At 41.2% G+C, this 17,977-nt stretch overlaps 1 protein-coding gene across 7 annotated transcripts in view; it reads left to right on the forward strand.

The window, feature by feature from the left end:
- Positions 1-17,977, forward strand: part of Cfap70 (cilia and flagella associated protein 70) — a 77,711-nt gene that overhangs the window by 52,727 nt on the left and 7,007 nt on the right. For 4 of the 7 annotated variants that reach the window (XM_042690191.1, XM_042690198.1, XM_042690195.1 and 1 more), the window contains 5 exons: positions 5,023-5,184; positions 6,056-6,177; positions 8,101-8,253; positions 11,409-11,570; positions 16,314-16,403. In XM_042690191.1, coding sequence (XP_042546125.1) covers positions 5,023-5,184; positions 6,056-6,177; positions 8,101-8,253; positions 11,409-11,570; positions 16,314-16,403 — 689 coding nt within the window. The remainder of the gene's footprint in view (positions 1-5,022; positions 5,185-6,055; positions 6,178-8,100; positions 8,254-11,408; positions 11,571-16,313; positions 16,404-17,977) is intronic. The other 3 variants (XM_042690193.1, XM_042690199.1, XM_042690194.1) reach the window with 2 other exon arrangements.

Here is a 17,977-nt window from a genome sequence, read left to right on the forward strand (position 1 = left end):
AGCCTCCAAATTATGATACCATATCTCAAGTGGACTGAATTGACATCTACAGAGTTTTCCACCCAACAATGACCCAGTACACATTCTTACCAGCAACCCATGGAACTTTCTCCAAAATAGATCATATCATAGTTCAAACAAAGAATTTAAACAAATACAAGAGGATCGACATAATCCTCTGTATTGTTTTTGTTTTTCTGTCAATCCTGGGGCTTGAACTCTGGCCTGGGTTCTGTCCTTCAGCTTTTCAATTCAAGGCTAGCAGGCAGGGAAGGTGGCTCAGTGGTAGAGTGCTCATCTTGCATGCATGAGGCCCTAAGTTGTATACCTCAGCACCACATAAGCAGAAAATGCTGGAGGTGGCACTGCGCCTCAAGTGGTAGAGAGCTATCCTTGAGCTGAAGAGCTGAGGTGCCCAGGACTAGGCCCAGAGTTCAGGCCCCACATCTGACAAAAACAAAACAAAACAAAAAAAAACACAAGGCTGGTGCTCTACCACTTGAGCCATAGCACCACTTCCTGTTTTCTAGTGGTTTATTCAAGATAAGAATTTCATGGACTATACTGCCAGGGCTGGCTTTGAACCATGATCCTCAGATCTCAGCCTCCTGAGTAGCTAGGATTATAGGTGTGAGCCACTGGTACCCAGCTTTAATCCCCTGTAGTCTATCTGGCTATAGTGGAATCAAGCTAGTTTTCAACAACAAAGCATGCTGCAGAAATTACTCAAATACATTGAAGCTGAACAGTATGCTACTGAATATCACCTGAATAACAGAAGAAATTAAAGAAGAAATTTAAAAGTTCCTACAATTCAATGAAAATGAGTAGACATCACAAACAAACCTGTGTGACACAACAAAAGAAGTCCTGAGGGACAAATTTATTGTTCTCAGTGTACACATCAAGAAAATAGAGATAGGGCTGGGATGTAGCTCAGTGGCAAAGTGCTTGCCTAGCAAGTGCAACGTCCTGGGTTCGATCCCCAGTACCAAAAAAAAAAAAAAAGAAAAGAAAAGACAAAAAAATACAGTTAAAAAAAAGAAAAGAAAAGAAAATATAGACCAAATCTCAGTGTACACATCAAGAAAATAGAGATAGACCAAATAAATAATTTCATGGTGCAACTAAAACTGCTAGAAAAGCAAGAAAAAATGTGAACCCAAAGTTACTAGATGGAGCAAGATAACCAAAATAAGAGCTGAAATTAATGAGATAGAGACTAAGAAAACTATTAAAATTAATAAAAACAAAAGGCTATTTTTTTTAAAAAAATGAATAAAATTGATGGACCTCTGACAAGATTTAAAAAAGAAGAGAGGAACCCAAATCAGTAAGATCAGGGATGTCCCAGAAAAAATTACAACAAACATCCAGGACATCCAAACAATTATAAAGAACAACTTCCAGAATCTATACTCGTTAAAGAAGGAAAACCTAGAAGAAATGAATGAATTTTTAGAGAAATACAAAATGCCCAAACTGAACCAAGAAAAGATAAACCAAATAAGCCAATATCTTACAATGAGATAGAGGAAGTGATCAGAAATCTTCGAACAAGGAAAAGCCCAGGAACCAGATGGATTCACTAGGGAATTCTATAAGACCTTTAAAAAGGAACTAATACCCATACTCCTCAGACTCTTTGAGAAATAGAAACAGAGGGAGCAATCCCAAACTCATTCTGTGAAGCCAGTATCACACTCATCCCCAAACCAAAGATCCAACATAAAAGAACTACAGACCAATCTCTTTAATGAACACAGATGCAAAAGTTCTCAATAAAATTTTGGCCAGCAGAATCAAAAACATACATTATGATCAAGTAGGCTTCATCCCAGAGATACAGGGATGGATTAGCATACATAAATCATTAAATGTAATCTATCACATCCAACAGATCCAAGGTCAAGAACCACATGATTGTCTCCATTGACACAGAAAAGGCTTTTTATAAAATACAGTGTCCATTCATTTTAAAAGCTCTGGAGAAAATTGGAGTAGAAGGAACATTTCTTAAAACAATAAAAGCCATATATGACAGGCCAACAACTAATATTATGCTAAATAGGGAAAAACTACAACCTTCTCTAAAATCAGGAACAAGGCAAGGATGCCTACTCTCCCCACTCCTCTTCAATATAGTTTTGGAATCCTTAGCCAGAGCAATAAGGCAATAAAAGGATATTAAAGGGATTCACATAGGGAAGGAAGAAATTAAGCTATGCCTGTTTGCAGATGACATGATATTATACTATAAGGATCCCAAAAACTCCATTCCCAAACTCCTAAAACTAATAAACCACTTTGGCAAAGTACCAGAATACAAAATTAACCCCCCCAAATCAGTTGCCTTTCTGTACACCAACAATGTACAAGCAGAAAGGGAAATCAGGAAAACAACCTCATTCACAATAACCTCAAAAAAAAACTAAGAATTAACCTAACAAAGATATTAAAAACCTATTTAGTGAAAACTATACAAGCTTAAAGAAAGAAATCATAGAGGACACCAGGAAGTGGAAAGACCTTCCATGTCTTGGATAGCCAGAATTAATATAGTGAAAATAGCCATACTGCCAAAAATGATATACAAATTCAATGCAATTCCCATTAAAATCCTTTTATTGAAATAGAGAAAACAAACCAAAAATTCATATGGAACAACAAAAGACCTAGAATAGCCAAAGCAATTCTAGGCAAAAGAAACAATGTGGGAGGGATCACAATACCAGATTTCAAGCTTTACTATAGAGCCATAATAACAAAGACAGCTTGGTATTGGCACAAAATAGATCCAAAGACCAATGGAACAGATTAGAAGATCCAGAAATAAAATCACATACCAATAGTCAGCTGATATTGGACAAAGGAGCCAAAGACATACAGGGGAAGAAGCATAGACTCTTCAACTACTGGTGCTAGGAAAACTGGGCGGCCTCATCCAGAAAACTAAAAGTGGATCCCAGCCTATCACCATACACTAACAAATGCAAAATGGATTAAAGACCTTAACGTCAAACCTGAAACTCTGAATCTACTGTAGGACAGAGTAGGAGAGACACTTGAACTTATAGGCACAGGCAGGAACTTCCTGAACAGAGTCCCAGAGTCACAACAAATTGGAGAGAGACTGGACAAATGGGACTACCTTAAAATAAAAAGTTTCTGCACAGCTCAAGACATAGCAACCAAACTAGAAATATAGTCAACTAATTGGGAAAAAATATTTACCAGCAATATATCACACAAGGGCCTGATATCCATTATACACAGGGAAGTCAAGAAACTAATCCCTCCCAAATCTAACAAACCAATCATGAAATGGGTAAGGGAACTAAAGAGAGACGTCTCAGAAGAAGAGATAAAAATGGCAAAGAAAGGGCTGGGAAAGTGGCTCAGTGGTAGAGCGCTTGCCTTGCATGCCTGAGGCCCTGGGTTTGATTCCTCAGCACCACAGAAGCAAAAAGAAAAAAAGCCAGAAGAGGCGCTGTGGCTCAGGTGGTAGACCACTAGCCTTGAGCTGAAGAGCTGAGGGATAGTGCCCAGGCCCAGAGTTCAGGCCCCACGACTGGACCCAAAACAAACAAACAAACAAAAAAAGTCAAAGAAACACATGAGGAAATGTTCATCATCCCTGGCTGTAAAGGAACTGCAAATAAAAACAACCAGTCAGAATGGCCTATATCCTAAATTCAAACAATGACAAATACTAGCAGAGATGCAGAGTAAGAGTAACCCTAGTGCACTGCTGGTGGGAATGTACACTAATATAACCACTCTGGAAAGCAGTCTGGAGGTTCCTCAGAAAACTAAACAGATCTTCCATACCACCCAGCCTTACCACTCCTAGACATCTACCTGAGCAACAGGAACCAGGATACAAGGACACATGCACCTCCATCTTCCTTGCTGCACTATTCACAATAGCCAAGATATGGAAACAACCCAGATGCCCCACTACAGATGAATGGATCAAAAAATTGTGGTAGCTATATACAATGGAATATTATGCCACCATTAGAAAGGACAAAATAATGGCATTCACAGGGAAATTGATGGAACTAGAACAAATAATTTTGAGTGGTGTAAGCCAAGAGCCGAGAGACAAATGGCACATTGTCTCCCTGACAGGTAGATGTTAAATCCAAAATGCAAGGAGATATGACAAAGTAAATAGGACTCAAGAAACAAAGGACTCCGTTCAATTTGTCATGTCATTTCTGAATGACTCCATGTTTTTGACCACATATATGGTGTGTGTGTGTGTGTGTGTGTGTGTGTGTGTGTGTGTGTGTGCGCGCGCGCGCGCATGCGCACACACATCTGAGGGAAGCTAGGAGGAGGACACAGAATCAGAGGGAAACAATTGAAAAAAATACAGCAGAGGGCCCATCAGCTGCACTGGGCATTGATGAAAGTGAAGCAAGCAACTCAAGGGCAGCAATGGGAAGGAGGGAATGAGAGTTTGGAAAGAGGGAACAGCTGACACTAAGCAAAAGGAAAGAAATGTACCTATCACCCAATGTGGAAGAAATAGTTGTATTGTCGAAGCTCATAGAATTCACAAACATTATAGACCATGATAATGACAATTTGACTTGTGAAGTTGCAAATGTGGTTGTGACCTTAAGTATTAGTATCTCACAATACTGTGAAATTTGTGAAATTTATGTAATCACTTAATCTTAATAAAATTTATTTTAAAATAATGTTATCTAAAATGTAATCATTTTTCTAATCTGGATCCTTCCGATTCTAGCTTTAACATGTAACTTTTATAATAGTCTATTTAACATTAGTGTGACTGGGACTAGCTAGGTTGTACTGGAGGGCAGTCACTAATTGCACAGAAGGTGTGAGGTTGTGTTCTTTAAACTATTCAGAAATGTCCACCAAGCAAGACTATTTTTATGCAAAATTTATGGAATATGTTTCTTATGCTTTGTATATTATATCTGCTTTGATAACCTTTTATATACCCAAGGAAAGAAGATTTTTGTTTTCATTAATATTCATTAGGAGCAGCAGCTACATTATCTATTGTAGATGAATTTGTTGAAGAATCTTCTAAACTGCAGTCTGAGTCACGAGAACCCATTACAATGAAGCAATCTCTAGATCCAGTTATTGGCCCAAATACATCTAGCATGGTTTTAAAGGATACCACATTGAACAAAAAAGGTAATTAGGATTAAAGATTACTACTTCAAAGAGGGATATATAAATAAACTAGGCAAGGATGAAATTTTTTATGATTATTAAAGTGGCCATCTTGACTGGTTCACAAATCATTTTGGCTATATTCCCTCAGATTAGTTTAGACTCCAAAATTCAAACTCAGTGATATAACTTTTTTCCAGTACCATGGCTTGAACTCAGGGTCTTCTGCTTTCACTTGGCTTGTTTGATTTCATGGCTGTTGCTCTAACACTTGAGCTATGCCTCCAGTCTGGCATTTTACTGATTAATTAGAGATGGCGTATTATGGACGTTTCTGCTCAGGATGGCTATGAATTGAACTTCTCCAGCTCTCAGCTTCCTGAATAGCTAGGATTCCAGATATCAGCACTCATCTATAATGCCTTCAGTAAGCAAGGATTTTTTATTTAGCTCACAGATGTAGCAAAAAAACAAACAAACATGTAATTTTCCATTTCTATAAATCTTCAGTTTTTTATCTATAATTTTTTTTGCTGTCAGAGATCTGAACCCTATTTTTTAATTGTGAAAATACTGTACAGAGGGGGTACAATTACATGGGCAAGATAATGAGTACATTTCTTATTGTAGCCTCTTCCTTTGTTTCCCCTTCCCATCCCGATCTGAACCCTTTTTGGAAACCTTTTCATTTGGTTGTGACTTGCCAGTATACATACCTTGAGAAACAGTTTTCTTGTCTGGGAACCATTGCTAGCAATATCTACTGCTTTGTAGATTATGGTCATTCGTACATATTAGATCATAGTACTCTGTATACAAATTAGTGTGCCTGACATTTTGACATTTTTTTCTTTATGTATGTTTTTCTATTCCTTTAATATAATATTTTCAGAAGCATCAAAATGTCAAGATTCGCCAGCTTTTCTGCATCCACCCCCTAGTAGTGTTCCCCAAACTCATACCACAGTCTTCATGGAGACCATACGCTTCTTGATGAAAGTCAATGCTGTACAGGTCAGGATACTTTGAAAAGGGCAATGATGGAAAAACTGTAGTGACCTATTTATTCTATCCATAGTGGGATGTTTGCAAGCTAAAACACATATGAAGCAGAAATCAAATGTGTGTATGTGCATGCATGTGTGCACATAAATGTGCTGGGGACTAAATCAAAGGCCTTATGCATGTTAAAGCTCAACACTGAGCTACACTTACACCTCTTCAAGTATACTTCTAAGAGCACACTTTAAGGACACATCCAAATGTGAACCACTCTGCTGGTGGAATATGCAACCTCACTGCAAATCTGCTCATTATAGAATACCAGCGAACAAAACCTTTCTCTAAGGTGTATGTACCCTGTTCTCACCTTTTCTTATGGGAACTTATATGAGTGATGGGATATCCTTTTCCCCTTCCAAATGTTGACCAATTGAAAAGAGATAAACAATGCTATATGGGAGTGTTAGATAGTAAGTTATTATTTTATTGGTAAAACTTGTCTAAAAATATGACTAATCCCACATTTGACTTAGCCATGCAGTCACAAGGAAAGCAGCTGGAGAATTGTGGCCTTTTATCAGAGGAGCCTAAATGATGAGGTCTGCCTGATATCTGGGAATTAAGAAGCATATTTGGGGCTGTGAATATGGCTTAGCAGTAGAGTGCTTGCCTAGCATGCATTTAGCCCTGGGTTCGATTCCTCAGTACCTTAAAAAAAGAAAAGGCCAGAAGTGGCACTGTGACTCAAGTGGCAGAGTACTAGCCTTGAGCAAAAGAAGCTCAGGGACAGTGGCCAGGCCCTGAGTTCAAGCCCCAACACTGGGAAAAAAAGATGAAGAAAAAGCAGAAGCATATTTGTGAGAAAGCAGCGAGAGAGACAGCAAGATCCAGGAACAAGGGAGCTGATCCTGATCCTGCAGAGCTCATACCCCCAGTTGAGAGGCAGGAAAGAACAAGAATTACAAACTGGGTGGCATTGGATCACATTAAACAGGAATTTGTAGCATATTTACCTTTCCCGTAGAGTTAAGTAAGTCATTATCCCAAGTCAGAGAACCGGAGAGAAGTAGAAAAGCTGCAGTCACACCCTCCTAGTTCCCTAAGGAGGTGTGTTAGTGGAGGTTTCTACATCTTTTGTGAAGAGAGGACAGATGACAAAAGAAGGGTTTCCCTCCCATTTACCAAGTTCAAGCTGACTTTGCCACATTTATGGGTTTTTTAAAGTTTAAAAATAATACCTCCAAATACAAAACTGGTAAACATGAACATTTATTTATGTTTCCAAGATCCCAAGTCTTGAATTTTGGCAGGACAAGTTTTACCTCGCCTTAAGTTTCCTTCAAGGATAGCTGTCTGGAAATGTTACTGGTGTGTGTAAATGGGGTGGTTGATTAGGTACCTTGGTTTGCTGCATAATAAACCTAAGGAGAGGGCTAACCAAAAGGATGAATGAGGGTGAATATGGTTCAAAGGGTTTGTTTGTTTGCATGTATGAAAATAAAACAATGAACCCCATTGAAATTGTTTGAAGGAGGAATGGGATCGGATTGATTGAGACACAATGTATACATGTTTGCAAATGTTAAATGAAACCCTCTTATACAACTAATGTATGCCAATAGCAAAAGGAAAAAAAAAGTAGTCTAAAACTCTGTGTGATGGCCATCAAGACCAGAATTGTGCAGTATTGTGGGTTATTCACTTCAACATGCCAACACTTGTTGACTGAGTAGTAATTGGTGATGAGATATGAAGTGCTGAATGTAATCACCCTTAACCATCTGAGGTTGAGGACAATCACTATGTTCTATAAGTATAAATCTTCAATCTATATGGTACTCATTATTTGAGTGAGACTACTTCAACCACAAAAGCAATGGGACTGGCAATATGAAGCCATTTCCATGTTCTTCATAAAATCTAATTTCCTTGTAGTATGTGCACAGAGTGCTTGCACATGAGCTACTATGTCCTCAAGGAGGCCCCAGCTGTGAGTATTACTTGGTGCTGGCCCAGACACACCTTCTCAAGAAGGATTTTGCCAAGACAGAGGAATGTCTTCAGCAAGCAGCGCAAATGGATTATCTGGTAATGGCTTTCACTAGGGCTTCTTGGTGGATGAAGGGAAAACAGGGCTCCGTGAAAGGTAATGATGCCAGCCAGGCATTGGTGGCTCACGCCTGTAATCCTAGCTTCTTGGGAGACTGAGATCAGAGGATCATGGTTCAAAAGCCATCCCAGGCAGGGAATCGTGAGATTCTTATCCCCAATTAACCACCAAAGTGGAAGTGGAGCTGGGGCACAAGTGGTAGAGCACCAACCTTGAGCAAAAAAGCTCAAAGACAATGCCTAAACCTTGAGTTCAAGCCTCAGGACTAGTATGCACCATGCACACACACACACACACACACATGCACGTGTTTGTGCACACACACACCCCCCAAACTAAGTGAAGCCAGCAGGGCATGCTAATGTGTGCCTGTAGACCTGTCTCTGAAGTTGGTGGGAATCTGTGGTGGTCCTTCCATTGCAGAATAAGAATTTCTGAACAAGTCATGAAGTGAAATGTTTATTAATAAAGGAAAGCAAAGGGAAGGTGATATATACACACCCAATAATAGGTATGGGTGCATTTCATGAGAGGTGCCATGAACTCTAACATCAGGTGCATTTGTGGTGAAAAGTGGTTGGAGGGTTAACTTAAACTTGCCTTAGGATAAGTGCTCCTCTTCATTGTGGACACCTCAGATGCTTGTCATTCTTGTTATATTATTTTGATCCTGAGATATTAAGTCTGATTAGTTTACTAACCTTGGGTCATTACTAACTAAAGTAGGTTAGGGACATGTGTTATTCATGTCCCTTGGCACTTGTTAACAGTCAATCAACTGTTGGAAAGTTTTGAGGTTATCATTCAAGCATTGAGCTATGGAATCCCAGATGGCCTTACAAATGAGAGGATCTTTTGACCTAGGTGTCTGTATCTTGCTATACAAGAATTTGTTTTGTTTTGTTTTTATTTTTCAGGTACTGAGTTTTAAGTACTCTATACTGAGACCTGCCCCAAGTCATTATGCTTTTAGTATTTCAGATAAAGTCTTGCTAGCTTTGCTTGGCTAGCCTCAGACCATGATTCTTCTACCTCCATCTCCAAAGTAGCTGGGATTACTGGTGTGCCCCACTTTGCCCAGTCTGTTTTTGAAAGGGTGTGTCACTAGATTTGCCTGGGCTTGCCTTGAACTGGGATCTCCTGTGTTTCTTGGGTTTCAGGAATGTGCCATGATACCTAGCCTATACCAGTTATATATTCTCTCTCTCTTTCTTTCTTTTCCTCCTTCCCTCCCTACCTCCCTCCCTTCTTTCTTTTTTTTTGGTCACTCATGGGGCTTGAACTCTGGGCCTGGGCACCCTGAGCTCTTCAGCCCAAGGCTAGAACTCTACCACTTGAGCCACAGCTCCACTTCCAGTTTTCTGGTGGTTTATTGGAGGTTAGAGTCTCACAGACTGCCCAGGCTGGCTTTGAACTGTGATCCTCAGATTTCAGCCTCCTGAGTAGCTAGGATTACAGGTGTGAGCCACCCGCACCCAGCACCTACCTTCCTTTCTTTCTTCCCTTCCTCCCTCCCTCCCTCCCTTCCTTCCTTCCCTCCCTCTCTCCCTCCCTCCTTCCCTTCTTCCCTTCCTCCCTTCTTTTCTGTCTTTCTGTTTTTCTTTCTGTCTCCTTTCTTTCTTTCTTTCTGTCAGTTGTGGGGCTTGAAGTCAGAGCCTGAGCACTATCCTTCAGCTCTTTTGCTCAAGGCTAGTGCTCTACCACTTTGAGCCATAGCACCACTTCTGGTTTTTGAGTGATTAATTAGAAGTAAGAGTCTCACAGGGACTTTTCTGCCCAGGCTGGCTTTGAACTATGATCCTCAGATCTCAGCCCCCTGAGTATCTAGGATTACAGGCATGAACCACAGGTGCCATGTTTATTATACCAGGTATAGAATAACATGTTTATTCTTAGCTCTGGCTCTTAATTTCCCTAACTTGGCTCAGCCTCTGAAACCTGGGAAGCTGATGTAGGAAGATACTTGAATCAGGATTTGAAGTTTTGGCAGCTTGATGACACCTTGTCTTAAAAAAAATGGTACTATATCACAAGTAGATTTCTGGTACCAGTGAGGGTGGGGGTGCTAGTGGTGGTCATCAGTTGTTAGTAAACTCATCTCTCTTCTCTCTTTACCCTTCCTTTTATAAAATAATAATGACTTTTGCAAAGGTAGAGAAAAATAAGGACAGATTTTAGCAGACAGTGCCTTATCTAGTTCTAGTTTTCTATACTTCTCTATCCTGCTTAAGACTTCTATATTGGTTATACTTCAGTGCTTGCTTGCTTGCTTGCTTGCTTTCATTCTTTCTTTCTTTCTTTCTGGTTTTTTTTTTTTTTTTTTGCCGGTCGTGGGGCCTGAACTCTGGGCCTGGGCACTGTCCCTGAGCGGTTCATCTCATGGCTAGCACTCTACTACTAGAGCCATAGTGTTATTTCCAGCTTTTTCTGCTTATGTAGTGCTGAGGAATCAAAGCCAGGGCCTCATGCATGTGAGGCAAGCACTCTACCACTGAGCCACCTTCCCAGCCCACTTCAGTGTTTTTCTTAGTAGTCATTCTCCAAAATCCTCCTTCTTTGAAAAATGTAAAAAAAGAGAGAAAGAGGGAGAGGGAGAGGGGGAGAGAGAGAGACAGAGACAGAGACAGAGAGACAGAGACAGACAGAGAGAGAGTGGAAGGGGGAGATGAAGGAAGGAAAAAAAGAAGTGGAGAGGGAAGATCTAGAAAAATACCTCCCAGTGTATTTAAATGATCCTGTTTATAACTAGGTACTATTAGAAAAAGGAAACAGATTTACTAATCTAAATGTAAATGTTCAATCAAAGTCATCAAAGTTACTTTGTGTGTGTGAGCACGCAGATGCATGCATGCATGCTAGTCTTGAAGTTTGAACTCAGGGTCTGGGCTCTAACCCTGTTTTTGCATAAGGCTAGCACTCTACCACTTGAGCTACAGCTCTACTTCTGGCTTTAGTGGGTTAATTGGAGATAAGAGTCTCAAGGACTTTCCTACCTGGGCTGGCTTCAAAACAACATCCTCAGATCTCAGCCTCCTGAGTACCTAGGATTACAGGCAAGAGCCACGGACACCCATCAGATCAAGGTACTTTTAAATATGACTTCATCTCATGCATTATTTGTCTGCTTTCTCAGAACCCTAATGTCTGGGCTTTGAAGGGCCATCTCTATTTTCTGAGTGGAAATCATGTGGAGGCCAAGGCATGCTACGAGCGAACGGTTAGTTTTGTAGTAGATGCAACTGAGATGCACTTCATCTTCCTGAGACTGGGGCTCATCTATCTGGAAGAGAAAGAGGTAAAGGGTAGAGAGTGGGTAGTAACCACATAATCAGGCCACAGTCTAGGACCTGATAATGGTTCAAGTATTTAGATCCATCCTAAAATTACTAATAAGATCATGATGAAACTCCACATGAAAAGATAAAGTGCATTGCCCAACATCAGATAGTTTATAATTCATAGAAGCAGGACTCAGACCCAGCAGTCTAAAACCATTGTTTCTGGTCTTTTCTATTATGCTACTAAGAAGTTACTAAGAATTCTGTAAATACCGTATTAGTTAAGTATTTTCTGAACAGTAATAGAAACTGTGTAGTAGTAGAAATATTTTGTGCTTGACTCAACGAATAGAAAATGTCCTGATCTCAAAAGGACATCTCCAAACTTCTGTCTCAGCATATCACATTGGTCTAGCTGAGCTCACCCAGGCCACAGTTCCCTCTGACTTGACAACTGGTGTATTTTAGGAGGTGAGAAAAAAGCCAACTTTTTCTTATGGAAAATTTCAAATATATCCAAAATCAATAGTGGAATGAACTATCATGGGCCCCACACCCATGACAGTGTTTGCTAACATTCTGATAAAGCCTTTCAACTCTGATTTTGCTTTCACTTTATTCCTTTGCCCCTGCTCAGAGCAGTCAATCCTTTCTTTATTTAAGGTAAATAACAATTATTCCACATAATGGAATTGGAAGACTCACAAAGAGAAATTTCTGATATTAATATAAGCTGCATTTTCCCATGCTGTCACTAGCTGATCAGTTCTTAGGCTATTTGCTGAGGGTAAGCTATAAGCCTATCTCTTACACTGGAGATATAAGAAATGAGCCTTGGGTTTTTTGCCTTCCCCCTTCCTACCTCTGAGCCAGAGTGCTGTTCCTGAGCTTCTTTTGCTCAAGGCGAGTTCTCTGTTGTGCTCTACCACTTGAGCCACAGTACCATTTCCAGCTTTTCTGAGTAGAGTCACAGAGTTTCATGCCTAGGCTAGCTTAGGACCACAATCCTCAGATCTCAGTCTCCTGAGTAGGATTACAGGTATGAGCCACCAGCTCTTGGGTCTTGTGGCAGCACACATGTTCTCCCAGCATGCCACAGGCTTAGGTAGGAGGACTACATGATCCCAGAAATTTGAGATAAACCTGGACAACATAGGAGAGTCTTCCTCAAAACAAACAAACCATCCAGGTGCTGGTGGCTCATGCTTGTAATCCTAGCTACTCAGGAGGCTGAGATCTAAGGATCTTGGTTCAAAGCCAGCTGGGACAGGAAAGTCCATGAGACACTTATCTCCAATTAACCACCAGAAAACCAGAAGTGGAGCTGTGGCTCAAAGTAGAATGCTAGCTTTGAGCAAGAAGAGCTCAGGGACAACGACCAGGCCTTGAGTTTAAGCTACACAAACAGGAAAAAAAAAAAAGCCAGACATGGTGAGTACCATATATAATCCCAGCTGCTTGGGAGGTAGAGAGCAGAATCAGTTTGAAGCAAAGGTAGTGACACCATATCAATCCTCTATAAAAAAAGGAGGGAGGGAGAGGAGAGAGAGAAAAGAGAGAAGACATACCATATAACAACTAGGATATGTCCTGAAACTCCTGGGTTCAAATGATCCTCCTGGTATAGTCCCTACACAGCCAACTACAAGCATAATGCTTGTTTGTTCTCTAAGGGTTTTTTTTTTTTTTTTTTTTTTTTTATTTTTCAAAGTGAGCTCAAAGTGAGCCCTCAACCACTTGAGCCACAGCGCCACTTCTGGCTTTTTCTGCTTATGTGGTGCTGAGGAATCGAACCCAGGGCCTCATGCATGCAAGGCAAGCGCTCTACCACTGAGCCACCTTCCCAGCCCATCTCTAAGGGTTTTAAAATGTGGTCTGTACTAGGGCTCTACCACTTGAGCAACAGCACCACTTCCGGTTTTCTGGTGGTTTATTGGAGATAAGAGTTTCACGGACTTTCTTGGCCGGGCTGGCTTTGAATCGCAATCCTCAGATCTCAGCCTCCTGAGTAGCTAGGATTACAGGCATGAGCCACCGGCGCCCGGCTCTCTAAAGCTTTTTTGGAGAGATTTTTTTATTAGCAAACAGTTGCACAAAGGCGTTTCATTGTGGCTTTTCTATGCATACTTTCCATCAACCTCACCCCCTTTATCAATCTCTCTTATCTCTGCCCCCTTTCTTTTCTTTTTTTCTTTCTTTTTTTTTTTTGTCGGTGGTGGGGCCTGAACTCTGGGCCTGGTCGCTGTCCTTCAGCTCAAGGATAGCGCTCTACCACTTTGAACTACAGTGCTACTTCCAGCTTTTTCTGCGTATGTAGTGCTGAGGAATTGAACCCAGGGCCTCATACATGCAAGGCAAGCACTCTACCACTGAGCCACCTTCCCAGCCCTCTCTGCCCCCTTTCTTAAGACAGTTTCAACAATTTTCATCTGTGCATATAAAGTACTTTGAATATATTTACCCTCATTCATCCTCTCCATTCAGTCCCCCCACCTCACTGAATGCTGCCCACCAACAGAGCTTGTTTTACCCTATTATTCATATTTTTAGGGTATATTCATTGTACCAAGGGTTTACCATGGTATTTTTCATGCACATGTATTTTTTTTGGTCAGATGTGGGGCTTGAAATCTGGGCCTGGGCGCTGTCCCTCAGCTCTTCAGCTCAAGGCAAGCGCTCTACCACTTGAGCCACAGCGCCACTTCTTGCACGTGTATTTTAATCAGAATAAATGTAGATCCTCTAAGATTTTCTTTTTTCTTTTTGGTCGGTTGTGGGGCCTGAACTCTGGGCCTGGGCACTGTCCCTCAGCTCTTCAGCTCAAGGCTAGCGCCCTACCACTTGAGCCACAGCGCCACTTCCGGCTGTTTTCTGCTTATGTGGTGCTGAGGAATCAAACCCAGGGCCTCACATATGCAAGGCAAGCTCTCTACCACTGAGCCAACTTCCCAGCCCTAAGATTTTCTTTTAATAATAAAGGAATAGCCTCATAGAATGATGAGGCTATGTCAAGTCCTCCCCTAGTCCAGGATTCAGTGTGTCACTACATGGTGTCACTTTTCAATGAAAAATGGTAATATCTATCTTATCTTGAAGAAAAAACCCAAATGCTACACACTACCTGCTAAGCTTCCAGGGCCAACGACTAAGCTAATGGTCCACCAGGTCATGCCAGCGATTTGGAACTATTTTAACAATGTGTACACTTTTCATGCTGGACCCCATCTTAACTTAACCAATGTCTGTACCCCTGAAGATGGCCAAAGATGTACTCAGTGCTGTCTTCCCACAGCTGCTATGGAATCTTTCTTCTTTCTTCTTTCTCTCCTCCTCCGCCTTCTCCTTCTCTTCCTCCTCCTCCTCTTCTTCTTTTTCTGTTGTTGGTCATAGGGCTTGAACTCTGTGGTTCAGCAACTGTGGTTGCTGAAGCCTTTCTATGTAACTCCTTACCTCAACTCTCCAGACCATAAATCTTTTTTTTTTTTTTTTGTCAGTCATGGGGCTTGAACTCTGGGCCTGGGCGCTGTCCCTCAGCTCTTCAGCTCAAGGCGAGCGCTCTATCACTTGAGCTACAGCGCCACTTCCGGTTTTCTGGTGGTTTATTGGAGATAGGAGTCTCACTGTCTCTCTTGCCCAGGCTGGCTTTGAACCGCGATCCTCAGATCTCAGCCTCCTGAGTAGCTAGGATTACAGGCGTGAGCCACCAGCGCCCGGCCAGACCATAAATCTTTAGGAACTGCTTCCAGGTAAAAGTCTGACCTTTTATTTGACCAGTTTATCTCCTCTCGCTAGTCTTTTAATACCTCCCTTAAAGTAGACATGAAAATCAGTGCAAGAGTTACTCAACTTAAATTGCCCTGGTACAAAAACTATCCAGAAGCCTCATGATTATCCTTCTAATACAGTGCTTGAAGTTTCTAGAACAGTTTCTTAATGGTAATGGGTTTTAGACCCCAGACCCAAAGTCTAAAAGTTCCATATTAGGTGGAACTTTTGGTATTTGGTATTTGCCTTCAAATACCAAATGTAAAGAGACGTGGAGGACAAAGAAAGAAGAATGAAGCCAGGTGCTGGTGACTTATGCTTGTAATCCTAGCTGCTCAAGAGGCTGAGATCTGAGGATCATGGTTCAAAGCCAGCTGGGGCAGGAAACTCCATGAGATTCTTATCTCCAATTAACTACCAGAAAACTGGAAGTGGTGCTGTGGTTCAAGTGGTAAAGTGCTCGCCCTGAGCTGAAGAGCTTAGGGACAGCACCCAGGCCCAGAGTTCAAGCCCTATGACCAACAACCAAAAAGAAGAAGAAGAAGAATGATTCCATAGCAGCTGCGGGAAGACAGCACTGAGTACATCTTTGGGCCATCTTCATGGGTACAGACATTGGTTAAATTAAGATGAGGTCAAGCGTGAAAAAGGTACATATTGTTCAAATAGTTCCAAATCACTGGTATGTCCTGGTGGACCATTAGCTTAGTCTTTGGTCCTGTGTAGTGTGTAGTTTTTGGTTATTTTCTTCAAGATGATGAGATATACTTGCCTGTTTGGGGAGCAGCTTATGTCTTTCATTGCAAGATGGTTATTGGTGAATACTGTTCTTCCTGGGCCCTAGGTAGTTATAAAGTGCCTGTAGCAGGGAATATCTCAGATCCAAGAGCAGAGATGCCGGTTGGAGAAAGGGTCAAGTATCTAGCTTTCAGTTCATTCACATGCTCTGCAAAAGCATCTTTTAAGTTGCCTCTTACAGTACTTTCTTTTGACAGTATGAAAAAGCCAAGAAAACCTACATGCAAGCCTGTAAGAGATCACCTTCATGCCTTACCTGGCTAGGAGTGGGAATTGCCTGTTACCGGGTAAGATAATGAGGCCTTGATACTGGGTCTATGCACACCAAAGACCTCGGTCTCTTCATCTTCCAGGCACATGCAGAGTTTGTGATGCAGGTGAAAGATCAGTCTGCTCTAATGGATGAAAAGTTACTTTTTATCCTTCATGAACTGAAGAGCAATCTGAACTAGAAAAATAAAATATTCTTAACACATTATACCAAAAATTGAACCAGGAAGCTAATATCAAAAATATTTCATGTAGCTGGGTTCTGGTAGTTCATACCCATAATCCTTCTACTCAGGAAGCTGAGATCTGAGGATTGTGGTTCAAAGCAAGCCTGGGCAGGAAAGTCCATGAAACTCTTTATCTCCAATTAACCACCCAAACCTGGAAGTGGTATAATGCTAGCTTTTAGCATAAAAGCTCAGGGATAATGCTCCGGCCCTGAGTTCAATTCCCAGGACTGGCATATATACACACACTTTGTTTTTGCCAGTCCTGGGGCTTGAACTCAGGGTCTGGGCACTGGCAACAAGCTTTCCTTGTTCAAGGCTAGCACTCTCCCCACTTGAGCCACAGCACTATTTCTGGCTTTTTCTGTTCATGTGGTACTGAGTAAGTGAACCCAGGGCTTCATGCATGCTAAGAAGCACTCTACCACTAAGCCACATTCCCAGCTCCCCATTTTTTTTATATCAACTCTTTTATGATCTTTTCTATAAGAAAAAGATGATATCTCCTCTTCCTCATTGCTGGCTTTTTTAAAACCATAAAGGTAATAATACATTTTCATTGTTGATAATATTTGAATTTGATAAATGGTAGTTTTAACAGAGATAGAAAAAAAAAACAGAGCTGCTCCTCTTATGTCCTAGTAATCTTTCCCTATTCTTCAGGTCCTGGGTGCTGTCCCAGAGCCTCTTTGTGCTCAAGGTTAGTGCTCTACCACTTCAGCCACAGCGCCACTTCCCTTTTGAGTGGTTAGTTGGAGATAGGAATCCTATGGGGATTTTCCCACGCAGGCTGGCTTTGAATCATGATCCTCAGATCTGAGCCTCCTGAGTAGCTAGGATTACAGGTATAAACCACTAGCACCTGGCTATATTTATCTTTTTATTTTTAGCACCTTAACACACTAGCAATGCATAAATTTCTGTGTGTGTGTTTGTATGTGTATGCACATGCGTGCTGGTCATGGACTTTGAACTCTGGACCTTGTTGCTCTGAGATTTTGTACTCAAGCCACAGCTCCACTTTTGGCTTTTTGTAGTTAATTGGAGCTAAGGGTCTCATGGACATTCCTGCCAGGTCTGGCTTAGAACCTCAATCCTCAGATCTCATCCTCTAGAATTATGGGTGTGAGCCACTGGTGCCCAGCCATAGCAAGGCATAAATCTTAGCACATGTAGGCAGACTGAATAAAGAATCAGTGTCTTAGAGAAATTTAAAGTGTGACACAGAGTATATGCCCGACCAAAAGGCTAGTTTGTGTCTTATTTTAAGCTTAGAAACTCATCATTTTCCCCTTTTGAAACAAAACAAAGAAGTCACTTTATTGGGGAAGGAGAGAACCTTAGTCTTTCCTTAGATGGCCTTT

This window comes from Dipodomys spectabilis, unplaced genomic scaffold (assembly GCF_019054845.1).
Source record: "Dipodomys spectabilis isolate Male_0828 unplaced genomic scaffold, ASM1905484v1 ptg000136l, whole genome shotgun sequence".
Lineage (NCBI taxonomy): Eukaryota > Metazoa > Chordata > Mammalia > Rodentia > Heteromyidae > Dipodomys > Dipodomys spectabilis.